The sequence below is a fragment of the Misgurnus anguillicaudatus genome, chromosome 3, assembly GCF_027580225.2.
Source record: "Misgurnus anguillicaudatus chromosome 3, ASM2758022v2, whole genome shotgun sequence".
In the NCBI taxonomy this organism is placed as follows: Eukaryota; Metazoa; Chordata; class Actinopteri; order Cypriniformes; family Cobitidae; genus Misgurnus; species Misgurnus anguillicaudatus.
Window position 1 is genome coordinate 12,250,926 of NC_073339.2, and position 15,273 is coordinate 12,266,198.

Genomic DNA, 15,273 nt, shown 5'->3' on the forward strand with positions numbered 1-15,273 from the left:
AAGCATGTGTCCTGTGTCATTTTGAACGTCTGTAACGTTTGAAAGTCTGCATTTGTTAAAAATAAGCAAATAAAATATTTCAAATAAATATTTCATGTTCCTTACCTTTCCATGTTGCCCCTCAGCATTTATTGTGATTTTCACAAAAGTTTCACAAAACGCCTTCCAGGAAAATGTTCTTCTAAAAATATATAAACATACAAATATATCAAATGAAAGAACAGACCCTCTGCTTTCAAACAAACAATAAACAAACAAAACAGGGGGCGGGATCTGTGTTTTCTTAAATATAGTTATTTTTCTTTAAAAAATCTTTTTTTTCCTTTATTTTTGTGAAGGAATTTTGTTATAGATCAGAATGATTATCAAAACATACAGACGCTATCTCATGAGAATTTGCTTATTTTTTACGAGTTGGCTAATTCGTATTAATATTCGACAACATTTGTACGTTTTGGTACGATTTGCCTTGCCCCCTGTGATGTTGGGGTTAGGTGTGGGGTTAGGGGTTTGGTTTTGTTGTTTTCATGAAAATCGTTTTTGCATGATTAACTTTGTATGAATTCATACAAATTAGCCAACTCGTAAAATATGTACGAATTCTCTTAAGATAAGGCTGAACATACACAGAGTGTAAAATAAATAAAAAAAAATTTGCTTCAGTTTTTTTATAAATTGGGCCATCTAGTGGATAATCGAAGTATTACAGATTACCATAAAAACTCATCAGGAATAGGGCTGTGCCGATACATCGCGTTCCCCATTAAAAAGACCTGCTTGAAATCGATACTGAATTGCAAGGCTCCGATTCATGCACAGCTTGTGCGTGTACTACGGCTCTGTGATCAGTAGGAAGTCCTTATCAATCTAAAATCACTTTGAGTTTGAGTCGTTTATAACGTCCATTTAAAAAAGCAACACTCGCCAAACACAATAATTCAAAATATTTTTATCATCATGAAAATACCTGAAAGAATCTGAAGAACAGCGATATAAATATTCCTGTAGACATTTCCTGGAATAGTATTTGGTATGCTACTTCTTCTGTGGCACAAATGGCGTTTCTACACAAGAGCGCCCTCTGGTTTTTGAATGTAGCGGCATTTCACCGTAATTCATTCATTGAGAAAACGCGCATTTGCACGATTAATCAGCATAGCCCTAATCAGGAACACATGCAAATGTTTTCTCTTAATTAAGGATATAACTCGTCAATGGCAGGGAATGAGTTAATTATTATTAATAAACAGGATAATGTACAGGCAGCAGGTTGTTATAACAAAATAAGCCCCTTTAGTGTGATACAAGACCCTCCACTTTGCCCCAGGTCATAATCACACAGGGATCAGCTTATACATTATTCCTTACATATTTTATACACAGTATTCTACATTGATCCTTATGAAAATTAACCATAGTTTTACTACAGTTAAAACCAAGAAAACATGGTTACTGTAATAAAAACACGATTACCACAAAAACCATGCTTACTACACTTTTACAAAAAAAAACATGTTTCATTTTCGTAAGGGGATTTTATAATGTGACCTAGTTTGTGAAAACCCAGTAAAAGTAATTTTTGTGATTCACCATTTCATCCTACGTAATGTAAACAACATTCTGTGAAAATATAATATTGACTGAGTAATGTCATGTCAAAAAGTGAAACTAAAGGGACACTCCACTTTTTTTGAAAATATTCTAATTTTCCAGCTCCCCTAGAGTGAATCATTAGATTTTTACCAGATTGGAATCCATTCAGCCGATCTCCGGTTCTGGCGCTACCACTTTTAGCATAGCTTGGCATAATCCACTGAATCTGATTAGACCAATTATATTACGCACTGCCCGAAAATAGTCCCCTTGGTAACTTTCAATGGCAGGGGACTATTTTCGAGCACTGCGGAATATCATTGCGCCTCCTGCAGCCATGTTACTGCTGCAAAGTCCTTATTATTACGCCAGAATAAGAGTATAGTTCATAGCCATATCTGCCTAGAAAATCACAACTTTGAATTTTCTGTCGGTCTTAATACACGAGGTAACTACAGAAGAGTCAAGTTTTAAATAGTAAAAATATCGAAACTCTTATTTTTTAGCGCGATGCTAATGGTCTAATCAGATTCAATGGATTATGCTAAGCTAAGCTAAAAGTGGTACCGCCAGACCCAGAGATCAGCTGAATGGATTCCAAAACGGTAAAAATCTAATGTTTAACTCTAGGGGAGCTGGAAAATGAGCATATTTTCAAAAAAAATGGAGTGTCCCTTTAAGGTAAAAACAATGATCGAAGTCAAACTTTGATGCTGCTCATCTCATTATTAGATTATGAGACTTAAAGGCGGAGTCCATGATGTTTGAAAGCCAATGTTGATATTTGAAATCACCTAAACAATCACGCCCCTAGCCCAATAGAATCTGGACCTTCTGTTGATAGACCCGCCCCACACATACGCAAACCGGCATTTGATTTGATTTGATTGGCTATAAGTGTGTTTTGGTAGTCGGCCCGTCTCCTTTTCCAACGCATTTTTCAAACATCGTGGACTCCGCCTTTAAGTCTGGATTTTACAGACTGGGTCATATATAGACGGTTTCAGCAGCAACAACATAAACAAACAGCTTTAGTGGACTAAACGCAACTTCTGGTAGACTTCCAGAATCAATAACAATGGAGTCCTTTTACAGAAGTTTATTTTAACAAGCGAAATAAATGACAAATAAATTACCTTTGTTTATATATCCCATCAAATACGTATCAACTATTACACTAAGCTAACGTTACTGTGTAAAATTTATGTATACAATGTTATTTAGTCCCTGAATTCATGCCTGGCAAACCCCTCCGCACAGTTGTGATCCACGCTCGTCGTCTCCCCTTGTCTTGTGCAAACCAACACATTTTATTTTCGAGAAGGTATTTGTTTCAAAAATCAGTTTAGCCACTAGTCTGACTGATAAATAAATAAATACAGACCGGAAGTTCACTTCGGTTCAGACGCATAACCGCGACAAGATGCGTAGGATAAAGACTACAGTAAGTAGCACACTTACAAGGAACGTGTAACATCATTTTACTTTTGCCACTTTTTCAATTAAAGTCAATACTAAATGCCATTACTATAAACATTTCAATTATTTTCCTTCATATAAAGTTTTCTCACAGCACAGTAAAGAGAACTAATTGTGTGTGTGTGTGTGTGTGTTTGCAATACTCCCAGAGTGCTCTACTTTTCCCCCAACATTGCAGCTGACTCAATGGGAAAACAAAGGTCAGAACTTTTAGGAAATGTCACTCATTTCATTTCTTGCCACTTAGTGGTCTATTTGGCAGGAGGGGGCTTGGCCTGTTCCCGGTCACCGGGGGCAACAGAATAATGAATCACCACGGCAGCAAGGCTCTGCTCTGCCTGAAAGCATGGAGGCAGCCGGAGTAGCGCGGCGGGACGCTATTGTGGCTCGACTCGCACTATAGGCAAACCAAGCAGGCAGGAGGTCTGGAAATAGTTACAGTCAAATAGAGGCATACCGATCAAGAATACAAGAGGTCTGCTATCGCCACGGGCTAGAAAACGGTTTTCTTTTTCTTTCTCCGTGCCTCTCTTTCTTTCTCTGCTTTTTAACTCCCTGATCAGATAAAGCATGCTGTAACAACACATAGTCTCTGGCAAATGACAGAATCGTACTGTAATCGGTTATTTTAGTGACTGAAGCTCGTCATTATATGAGGCCTAGTGACTGCTATAAGCAACTTTGTTTTCATAGTAGAGGTGTGGCAGACAATACTGAACCCAGAAGTCAATGGAGACGTGACAATGATAGTGAGGGGTAGAGAGCTCTGTGCTCTTTTTGCCCCAGGTGAGGGCAGACTGATCATATGATTGTTTCTCAAGGGGTAAACAGTGTCTGAAATAGAGCCACGGCAATTACCCGAGTTTCAGGTAAGCAAGGCAGAGTTGAATAAAGGGCGCAGTCTGCGCTCCTCCACCTCACCTCGGACTCCATTACCTGTTCTCTTTCAAACAGCATAATAAGCCCAGGGTAACCCTAACCAGACCTCAGCAGGAAAATCTGGTTGTCTGTCAAGTTCATTGTGTCAAGCGGCACAGATATGGCTCCGCTGCTCTGAAACAAGACCCCTGGTTTGGAGTTTAAAGAATCAAAGAGGTTCCAGATTGAGACTCGACCGCAGATTAGGGGATAAACTGTCTTGTGTGACCTGGGTGTAATCGCTGAACATCCATTTAAAGCTTTACGATAACAATATGAAGAAATAATATACAGAAATCAAAACGCTTCTGTGTTTTATAGATTGCAAACACTGCAAATTCTTCATGCATTGTTTACAGGTTCACCAAAACATGGCAAAGAATGGCTTTAAACTTTACAATAAAGAACAATAAAAGTCAAACAGACAAAAGAAAACAACAAAGATAGCATTTAAAGAGTATGTTTTGATAGGTTGGGCGAATTGAGGATGGACCTTGGCATCAGAGATGATTCCTTTTATACTTATTATTCCTAGGTCATGCTCTTTTAACATCTTACATTTTTATCCTTCTGCTTTTTAAAGGATTAGTCAAATTTCTTTAAAAAAAAAATCCAGATAATTTACTCACCACCATGTCATCCAAAATGTTGATGTCTTTCTTTGTTTAGTCGAGTAGAAATTATGTTTTTTAACGAAAACATTCCAGGATGTTTCTCATTTTAATTGACTTTAATGGACCCCAACACTTAACAGTTTTAATGCAGTTTCAAAGGACGATCTCAAACGATGCATAAGGGTCCCATCCAGCGAAACGATTGTCATTTTTGGCAAGAAAAATAAATAAAAATATGCACCCCCAAACCACAACTTCTCGTCTATCTCCGGTCGTGTGACGGCCAGCGCGACCCCACGTAATACGTCATCATGTCAAGAGGTCACGGTTGACGTATCGAAACTACGCCCCAGTGTTTAGAAGTGTGGAGAAGGAGGCCCATTCAGACATTGTTGTATGTTTAATGATACTAATTAATGTCTTTGTGTCAGTTTATTGTTTAAAATTGTCCGCAAATGTGCGTTTCATATATGTAACGTGTTACCTTTTCACATCATTACGTAATTAAAAAGGACTAGAGATAGACGATAGACGAGAAGTTGTGGTTTAAAGGTGCATATTTTTTATTTTTCTTGTCAAAAATGACAATCGTTTCGCTAGATAAGACCCTTATGCCTCATTTGAGATCGTTTAGAGTCCTTTGAAACTGCAATTTTAAATTGCATTAAAACTGTTACGTGTTGGGGTCCATTAAAGTCAATTAAAATGAGAAAAATCCTGGAATGTTTTCTTTAAAAAACATAATTTCTTCTCGACTGAATAAAGAAAGACATCAACATTTTGGATGACATGGTGGTGAGTAAATTATCTGGATTTTTCTTTTAAGAAAATTGACTAATCTTACAAAAATGTTGTTTCTTTATTTGCTCTATTTCTCCCCCTACCAAACCATATCAGACTTCCTGGAGACAGGTGACATTTCATATTTTAAAACTGCTGTTTCAATTATTTCTGTAAGAATCAAGCATTTTTTTAGACTCAACCAAAAAAATTGAGAAAGACTTTAGCACAATCTGTGTTTTATTTTTATAGAAATATATGATTTTATCCTAAAACATTTAACATTAGTAACAGCCAATATCTTTAACTAGGTTGTTAGTTTTAATTAATTTTTATTGCACAGTATCACAGTAGTTGTATACTCAAAAAAAAAAAACTTTTTTTGCACCTTGTCCAATTTAATTTAATAATTTTTTTTGTCTCAACTTAATTTTATCATATGCCTAAATGCCTGTCTGGAGATCAGTCTCTTCTCACATGCTCATCCACATGCCAAGCCTTAACTAATTTGTGGAAAAGTTTAATTAAATTAAGTTGAATGAACAAACAATTTTTGGAGTGTGTGTTTCGTTGGAAAATCTGTACATGAAATTATGGTGAACGACAAGGATTTAGATGCTAACTACATATACCCACACAGGGGTGCATGCCCATTGGAGACAGTAGTGTAGGTAAGACAGGCAAAATGGTGCTCACTTGTAACTACTAGAGAGGGATGACTTCATCCTCTGATTAAGAGGTCCTTATGTGCTAATGAACTGACCCAGGGCCAGGGAAACATAATGTTACGGCTGTTTTTATGTGCCCTGATCCACTGGCAACTCATGGGAAACATCACTGAATTACAAAGTAGGCATCACAAATGGGGCTAATTTATAACCTTTTATTTTTTGGTAGCTTCGACAAAATCCAAAAGTCAATGGAGAGGTGAGGTTTTACCCACTGGCCAACTGCAAATTGCTGTTTACCGAAAATGGTAGACGGGTAAAAGAGCGAGAGAGAGACATTATATAGCAGTATTTTGCCTACCTGTTCAACTTCGATCAGACATGTTCCCTGTCTGTCCATTCCTGGAAAAAAATTGTAAAAAGATTTGAGATATAACTAAGTTGCTACCAAAAGACATTTGTTGATTTGCTTGATTTGTAGAAAAAGAAACAACTTTCATTTTTGCCTATTTGACTCAATCCTTTCATGTTGAGGTTACTTAAAAACATTTAATTGAGTTAATTCAACAAAAAGTGTGTCTTGACAGCTACTTAAAAATTCTTTGTTCAGCCAACATAACATTTTTTTTGCGTAAAATTAACAGATGAATAAAACCAATACAGACTGGCATCTTATTGGCTGAGGATGTTGCAGTGTATTATGGGTAATTGTTGTTCTGGCACCCTCTTGCAGAAGTATAGCACCATTAGATAGGTATGTGAGTAATAAGTGGCCAAGTATAAGTCAGTGAACTTCTGTTTCTGATATATTTTTAGAACACAACCAACCAATCAAGCAAACAAATAATCAAACAAACAACCAACCAAACTAACTAACAAATAAATGGTTTGAAATGTAACATGATTGTATTGAGTAGATGAAACAAATTGCGAGCAACCCGTGCAACACATTTTTTCCCAGCATTTAATTTTTTTGAGTGTATGCCCTAACTACCAACATTTAGCGAACCTCTTTTTTTTAAGAATGTAAATCATTGTTTGAAGGTGCAGTGTGTACATTTTAGCGGCATCTAGTGGTGAGGTTGTGAATTGCAACCAACTCGCTTTTGAAACGCATAAAGAAGCTACAGTAGCCGCCACCGGAAAAACACGTCCTCTGAGACAAAAAAGTTGATCCATTCAGGGCTTCTGTAGAAACGTGGTGGCACAAAATGGCAACGTCACCGTAAGGGGACCCTTGTGCATGTAGATAAAAACTTCTCATTCTAAGGTAATAAAAACATAACGATTCATTATAAAAAGGTCTTTATACACCCATGATAATGTAGTTTTGTATATTATATTGCATTTCTGTCAAGAGATCCTTCTAAAAATAACACACTGCACCTTTAAGCAGGAATTTAAAATAAATTTGTTCTGATTCGTTCTGTGTATCCAGAAACAAAAACTGTAATATTTAATAATTTAAATACATTTACATTAAATTTTCAATTACAACTTTTATCCAAAGTGACTTACAAATGAGGAAAACAATGGAAGTCACCTCTATAGTAGACAATATGGAAAAGTGTTCCTGTAGCTCTGTTAATAGGATATTGGGTTAACAGTACCAAGGTTGTGGGTTTGAATCCCAGGGAAACAGATAAACTGTATAACTTAAATGCACTGGAAGTCGATTTGAATAAAAGTTTTTGCCAAATGCATAAATGTTAAAGGAAATCTACTTGTTTCAAAAGGATGATTTCAGCACCTGGACAGCTCCACATCCAGGGTTAATGACATCATGTGGTTATTCTCTATAATAAAGTAAGATTTGTTCCTGGTAGACCAAAAGTTAGAACACAACATATAAAAAAATCCTTTTTCTCTTTAAGCAAAACAGTTTAAGATCCTATTAGGATTCTGCTAACGAATGCAAACTAGTGTCCCGGGAAACTGCAGCGATGCAGCTGCACAGGAAAACTATGAGATCTAGTGAACAATCGAGAGCACTGTTCGCCATCTTCTCGCCTTCTCCGGGCCATTTGCATAGTGGGTTTGGGTTGACTGGGTGCCACAGACCGTCCGGGAGAGACCTCTTTTGTCTGTTAATCAGCGAGTGACAGTGGGGTGACAGCCTTCAGGTGACAAATCTCCTTTTGAGGAGATCAAGAGATCACTGTAACGTATGTAATTGCTTTGGAACTCCTTTAAATTAACGTTAAATCTCTTATGAAAATGTTTTTAAATTAATACTATTTAGAAGATTGCATTATTTTATATCGGGACAGGACAAAGTGAATATGCCTGCTTTGGCTGCCTTTTTGACTTCGAGGTCCTCCCATGGCCCACAACAATATTTAAAGCCCCCCAATCACAATTTCTACAGAACAAAATATTCTAGAGCTGGGCATAAATTAAAACAAATTATATATATATATATATATATATATATTTATTTATTTATTCAAAAATAACCAAACACAGTTGTTTTAGCATATTTTAATTGTTGTCATTTCAAGTCCCTCTTAAAAGTTTGTAAAGAGTCCATAGTGGCCCCAAGACACTGGTTTATAGACTGTTTCATCGGGCACACGTGCGGTGACGCGATAAGCGTCTGGTCCGAACTTTACTTCCGGTTTTTGTTTAATGGTCTGACTAGTTGCTGAAACTGAACTATTAAACAAATACCTCGTCGAAAAGAATTTTTTTTTGGGTTCCTATGTAATCTACGTGTTGTTTATTTTGCTTGTTATATAAATAAACTAATTTAAAAGAACTTTGTTGTTATTTATTCTTCGCAGAGTTTACCGGAAGTTACGTGATGACCACGAAAGCCGCGTATTTATGTTGTTACTGCTGAAACCGTTTATAGAATAAGGTCAAAATATGTAGCTGTCACTTGGGCTGTACCCTTTCAAAAAGTACACTTTTGTACCTAAAGAGTTTATAATAGTACCTCAGAGGCCAAAGCAGTCTGCTACTTTGAGTAGCACCACCTGCAAAATAACGTAAAACAAAACTGTTTATTATTCTTTTTTGTTGGATCACTGCAGTTGGTTTAAGTATTTTTTTCTTCAAATTGATCATTAAAATGTTATTCAAATATCATGGCAAACCGTATAAGTATTTTATGAGGTGGCTAATTCGTATTATTCGTACGATGGGTTTATTATCTCAAAGATATGTGAAGCTTCCTAATGTTCACAACTTTCAGCTACATCCATGCACGTTCCAGCATGGAGATTCCCCTCTCCCGTGCACCTGCATCGCCTCTCATTGCCTTCAGGAATTCGCTGATGCTTGTAATCAGCTTTGTAAGGCCAATGAGTGCACGGATGAGCGACACTTCCCAACGGCACAGTGGTGAGTCGCGCAGGCCCGCTGAATGACAGTCAGCGTGGGGCGCCGTTCCAAAGCCGCCACGCTGCCAAATTCCAACAGAGTCTCTCACAATCGCTTCGCAGCAGGACCTACGCACAGGCGGACACTGCTAACAGGACAAAGTGAGAGTGTCTGTGAGAGACAAGTCCCTATATCTCCTATGGTTCTGTGTGTCCAACCGATTTACTGTACTACAGAATAACCCCATTAAGTAGCTAGATAAAATAATGCAAATTTGGTTGTGGTTATTGTGGGAATAGAGTTCAATTTACATTTAGACGTTTCATTCCAAGGAAAGTACATTATATCAACGTAAAAAATGTGTTTTCTCAGAATGGAACCCATGAGCTATGCATGCGCTCCTTTGCGCATTACTCAGTTAAGCTACAGTTTTTCCCAAAGAGAAAAGTTGTCATTTAAAATATATGTGCATATGTTAGGACGGTTTTAAGGCTTTATTCGGTAAATATTTAACCACGTCTTGGTGCTAAAACGACTATAGCACAAAACGTCGCGCGCCTCTTGGAGTGTTTGTGGATTAGGGAAAAAGACCGCTAGATTGTTAAACGCGTCAACGTGTAATTGCACGATAAGAGCTGCGCTAGGAATTTATTGGCCCGGTTGCTGTTTCTATTCCCCCCTAATCTGCCGCTGCACAGTCGCTCTCTGCAATCTGTCTCCGTAATCTTCCGTGGCAGAACGGTAACCAGCTTTTTCTGAGGAGGCAAGAAAATATGCAGGGGTATGATAAATCCGATGCTAATTAGGAACATTTAGGACAGCGAGCGCGAAGGATCGACGTTTTACAAATGACAAAATACAAGCCAGTTTCGACTGTTTTACCGAGCTAAACCTCGCAGGGTGTCTCTGGCTATTGTAGATTTAACGGTGAGATGTTGCAGTTCGTGTTTTTCTAATATAAAAGAAGTTGTGAAGGTGAATAGGATGAGATTCCCGAGCCTCCCAGTCTGTTGGACGCGTGCCCGTATTGGGTCGTGCTCTTTGTGTGTCTGAATACAAATCTGGAACCGTTATGTTGTCTACCGACGAGAAACCATAATATTTTAGTGATCTTAAACGGGGGGGATGTGTAGAAAAAATATATGGCTTTTTAAACAACCAGGTTAAAAAATGCAAAAATTATATTTGACAGTAGCCTATTTGTATAAATTTTATCTAAAGTATGCACACAATTTTTTTTCGTTTGATTGTTTGTTTGGTAAATGCTTTAATAGTGATAATAAAAAAATTAAATTGACATTATGGTTGCGATTCTTTAGTCAGTAAAAAATAGTTAATTGTTTTTTTATAAAAGTAAGCCTCTTAGTTTCATTTGTCCAAGCTAGATTGTTATTTTCCAACGTTTATTCTCACAGTCAACCTAATTTTTCCTAAAAAAAAAAAAAAAAAAAAAAAGAGGTAGACCTCCCTAAATCCTGCCACTTGTTGCTGGAAAGCTCCTGCATCACGTCACTCTTCCGGTGTGTGTCATTGTAATAAGAATGTGACTCGTTGCTGACCCGGGGGTTCAGTTTTTAGGGCTGTTAAATCCTCTGTCTCCCTGACACAAAGGACTCTCTGCCACGCACTCTGCATTCATCTTAATCCCACTGACACCCCACAGAGGGTACGAGCAACATTTGCTTGACGGCCCATCGGTGATTTAATTATAAGAAAATTAGTTTTTTTAGGTTGTCAGTTTTAGTGAAAGAAAATAAGCCAGGAGGCAAAAGAATTACAATTGCGCTTAAAAGTCCATATCAAACGTGGAAATAAACAGTAAAAAATAATTCAATCGAGAGGTTTTAAAACGTAATTATTCCACATCCGGTAAATATAATCATGAGTGGCTCGCGGGCTACCCAGACGGGTTTAATTGAAGTGGAGGGGATTTAAAGCATATGTCTGAACAATTCGGGGCTCACTGGGAAAAAACACGGGGTTGATCCATTCAACAACGCATAATGTGGTTTGCTCTCCATTTGCTATTCTTCGTTTTTCATTGGACACTCTTTATTTTAAGAGGTCTTGAACTTTAACCCCTCGTCCTATGCGACACAGTAACATCGCAATAAAGCTTTAGGACATTACAGAAGGTTTCCCTACCGCAGAATATTTTCTATTTGAACTAAAACTGACAACACAATGGGCTTTATTTTTTTATAATTTCACTTTCACTCATGTTGTCCAATTTATTTTTGTAGTTTTGAAATGTATTATTTCAGTTTTTAAAATATAATAAATTAAGTTTAAAGGCGTGAAGCATAATTGGTCTGATATAGTGGTGTATATTAGAAACACTACACCTGTGCGTTTAAGCATTTAAGCCGGCTACTGCTGCTTATAATTATTCCGTGTCATGTCAGGTGATACAATCCTATCTATAGAACAGCACAGCTGATCACGCTTAACAAAAACAGTGACAAAACAAATCATTATTATTCAGCAATCTGAAGTGGTTTCATTGTATACATACAACCTGAGCTTTAGCCCTAATAGGATATTAAGAGGATGGTTATCTGCAGGACACAGGGTGTCTAAAACAACTTGAAATGTCTGGTCATTCAATCAAACAGATATAGACCAAGCCAAATTTATACAACCGGTGTGTTAGCTTGAAATATGTTATTGTTATTATTATTATTATTATGTTTTATTACTGCAATGCCGTTAATTTGCTCATAAAATCTAATTTAAGTAAACAATTATAATTATACAATTTTTTCGTAAATTCATCAGAATAATTACACTACAAATTATTATATTATAAATAACAATTAAAACAATTAAAAAATATATGGTATTTAAAAATATTTTTGGTAAACAGAAAACTAATATAATTTGTAACGATCTCTTTAGATACCGAAGTAGCCTAATTCCCAAATGTTTTCATTTGTCCGTCATTATATCAAAAGAATATGAACACAAATAAATATGTATATCTGCATTCAGAATATGTCTTATATATTTTAGTCTAAAAGTTACTTTGAGAGGTCAGGAGAGACCACGTGCGACTAAAAAAAGAGTAGTTTCATAGCTTAAAAGATAAATATACGTCATCACATTTAAATAATAACTGTGCCAACAAGCAAAACAAGAGGAAACTATTTTTTTCAGAATCAGAGCAAAAGCTGTGAAATTTATTATTCTCACATCAACGCAAAACGTTTCCTTCTTTTCTGGCAAAACCAAATTATATTTACAGATGTGTATCGATTTTTCTGGAATATTTTCACAATGTACAAGAAAAAAATACAACAAACAAATATCAAATACAGCAACTCACGTGTTGACAAATCAAAGTGGGATAGAGAAACCCTTAAGAAAACTTTAAAAACAATGTCACTTGATTATATTTTACACCGTAGCACTCACTCGCTTTCCAGTTTTAAACAAAAGGACCATCTTTCACACCAAATAAATCAGAATGAAACCCTCGCATTTAGCAAACGTGTAAACCTCACCCAAGTAGTGTTGTTGAAATAAAGACAAATTATTCAGACGATATCCCGCCCAACGACAACCTCCTTACGTTTTATATTTAAATAATATCACCTTCAAAATTTACAAGAACAAACATTCTGTACAAAAAAGGTAGTAATGCTCTAAAAGAGGTAAATATTTGGTTTTTCGAGTCTGAACGCGTAGTTTCGCATCTTTTCATATGTGTGTCAGTGGAACGGTTCCGTTTACGCCTGTCGTTGAACTTTGATAGTGCTGTGGCACAGCGTGAAGTCTGCTCTGAACGGACGGGTCACCTGTCTCAGCCGCCGGTAAATACATGCTTATCATCTCCCGCAAATCTCCGGGACAGGGGGCTCTAGAGTGAGTTGTAACGGGAGGGCTTACGCTCGGTTCCGATTTCACCAGAGATCCCAGTGTGCCGATGCCCCCCGAAGAAGCCACGCTGGAGTTTTGGTGTTGCGTGTAGGATATTCCCCCATAGCCTGAAGGCGAAGCACTCATGTAACTTTGAGAGTTTGAGATGGGGCTGTACTGGAGAGCGGTCATTTCGTAGCGGTGCATAGGCTGTGGGTTGTGGGGATGGTGGTGGTGCCCGTGGTGGTGATGCGCACCGCTGCCTGCGTGCTGACTGTAGGCGAGCTGCGCCTCCTGCATCATTGCAGCGGCAGCCGCGGCCGCAGCCACCTGTCCCGAATAGGTACCGTTGGTCCATCCGTTCATGTGTGCGTAGCTCGCCGCGGTGCCGCCATGACCCACTGGACTCTCTAACCTCTGGCCGACCCCCGCGGTACCCATTCCCAGACCCATACCGCCTCCGCCCCCAGATCCAGCAAGCAGGCCACCGGCCAATGAGTATTTGTCTTTTTTGAGCAGCGTCTTGGTCTTTCTTCTGGGTCTGTACTTGTAATCCGGATGCTCCTTCATATGCATCGCACGTAGTCTTTTTGCCTCGTCGATGAAGGGTCGCTTTTCAGCCTCGGACATTACTTTCCACTCGGCTCCGAGGCGCTTGCTGATCTCCGAGTTGTGCATTTTGGGATTCTCCTGGGCCATCTTTCTGCGCTGACCCCGAGACCAAACCATGAACGCGTTCATGGGTCTCTTTACGCGGTCTTGGTTAACTTTGCTCCCGCCGTTGGGTCCCGTGTGACCCGTGTTTGTGTTAGTTTGGGGTCCTGGAGAATGTAAGTCCGTTTCCATCATCATGCTATACATTAACTTGGCTTTCACTTACTCAGCTCATACGCATAAACATTCACTCAATACAGCCTCGGCGTCCCCGTTGCCTGGTTCACGCGCGTAAAGCGTCCTAATAAAAAAAGAGGTCACTTGAATAGAGGTACAATCCAAACAGATGATAACTTTGCAGCTGGTCGCCTGCCTTTTGTCTTATACTAACTTCCTCCTGGGTTGATTTGCACATCCAGTCTTTGAGCTACTTTCAGCGGTGCGCTAGAAAAGTTAGTGGAAGAGCGGCCATATGATGCGCTTTGACATGGAATAAATGAGTGAGAGAGAGCCAATGGCGTTGGAGGATGAGACTGATTTGCATATGGCTCGCGGTCAGGTGACGCGCACGGGCGAGAGCGAGCTCGCCACAGGCTTTGCTGAAGGTTTTTCTCCGGGGTGCGAAAGGTAAACAGTTGGCTTCTAATCGTTGTTGACAAATGTTATTTGGGGGAAATGATCTCCAAATTATTAACCACTATAGTAGTCCATCAGTCAAATTATTGATCTTATATTTATTGAACATTTTCCCTTTTTTGAAACGCTATAAAGCTCAAACGGCAAACAACTGTTTCTTATTGCGATGTAAAGCCGGTTTTGGAAACCACAACTATTTATCTGTGAATTATTCTACCCATTTTCACACTAAAAATACGTTGGTCTTTCTACATTTTAAAAGTCCTTATTAAAATCCCTGAAAACTAACAAACAGTTCTCAATAAGCAGGTTGTATTAACGGTATACAGGTTTTTAGTTTATATGTTTACCCTTTGAATAAATCGATGCCACAGGTGTTTTCCTGTTGTGGCGGTTGCTAAGAAACAAGAGACACACGCCCAGGGCACGTGCCACGTGAGTCCCTTTGTCATCAACTAAACAGAACTAGAATTAGTGTGCGTTAAACCAAATAATTGGTGTAACCTAACAACTTTTAATGTTCAGCGTTGCAAAATCAAAACCTGTATCGTTAACAACAGGGACTGGGAGTTAATAATAAAAAAATAAAAAGAAAGAGATAGAATACAGCAACATTAGCCTATTTTAAAACAAACTATTAACATCCAACGAATCATTCCTGAAATAAAAAGCGACAACATCATCCAATCCACATCACAAATTAGAGAGACCACATTTATAAAGCGCATTTTGTAAGCAAGCCCACTCAC

At 38.2% G+C, this 15,273-nt stretch overlaps 1 protein-coding gene and 1 long non-coding RNA gene across 3 annotated transcripts in view; both read right to left on the reverse strand.

Moving 5' to 3' along the window:
- The window catches only part of LOC129444199 (uncharacterized), a 138,836-nt gene that overhangs the window by 4,560 nt on the left and 119,003 nt on the right, over window positions 1-15,273 (reverse strand). For both annotated transcript variants that reach the window (XR_012365651.1, XR_008644344.2), the window contains exons 4-5: window positions 6,414-6,454; window positions 106-181 (exon numbers count right to left, since the gene is read on the reverse strand). This is a non-coding gene — a long non-coding RNA (uncharacterized lncRNA). The remainder of the gene's footprint in view (window positions 1-105; window positions 182-6,413; window positions 6,455-15,273) is intronic.
- sox1b (SRY-box transcription factor 1b) lies at window positions 12,296-15,123 on the reverse strand. The gene has a single exon (XM_055204667.2). The coding sequence runs from the start codon at window positions 14,093-14,095 to the stop codon at window positions 13,076-13,078; it is 1,020 nt and encodes a 339-aa protein (XP_055060642.1). The 5' UTR covers window positions 14,096-15,123; the 3' UTR covers window positions 12,296-13,075.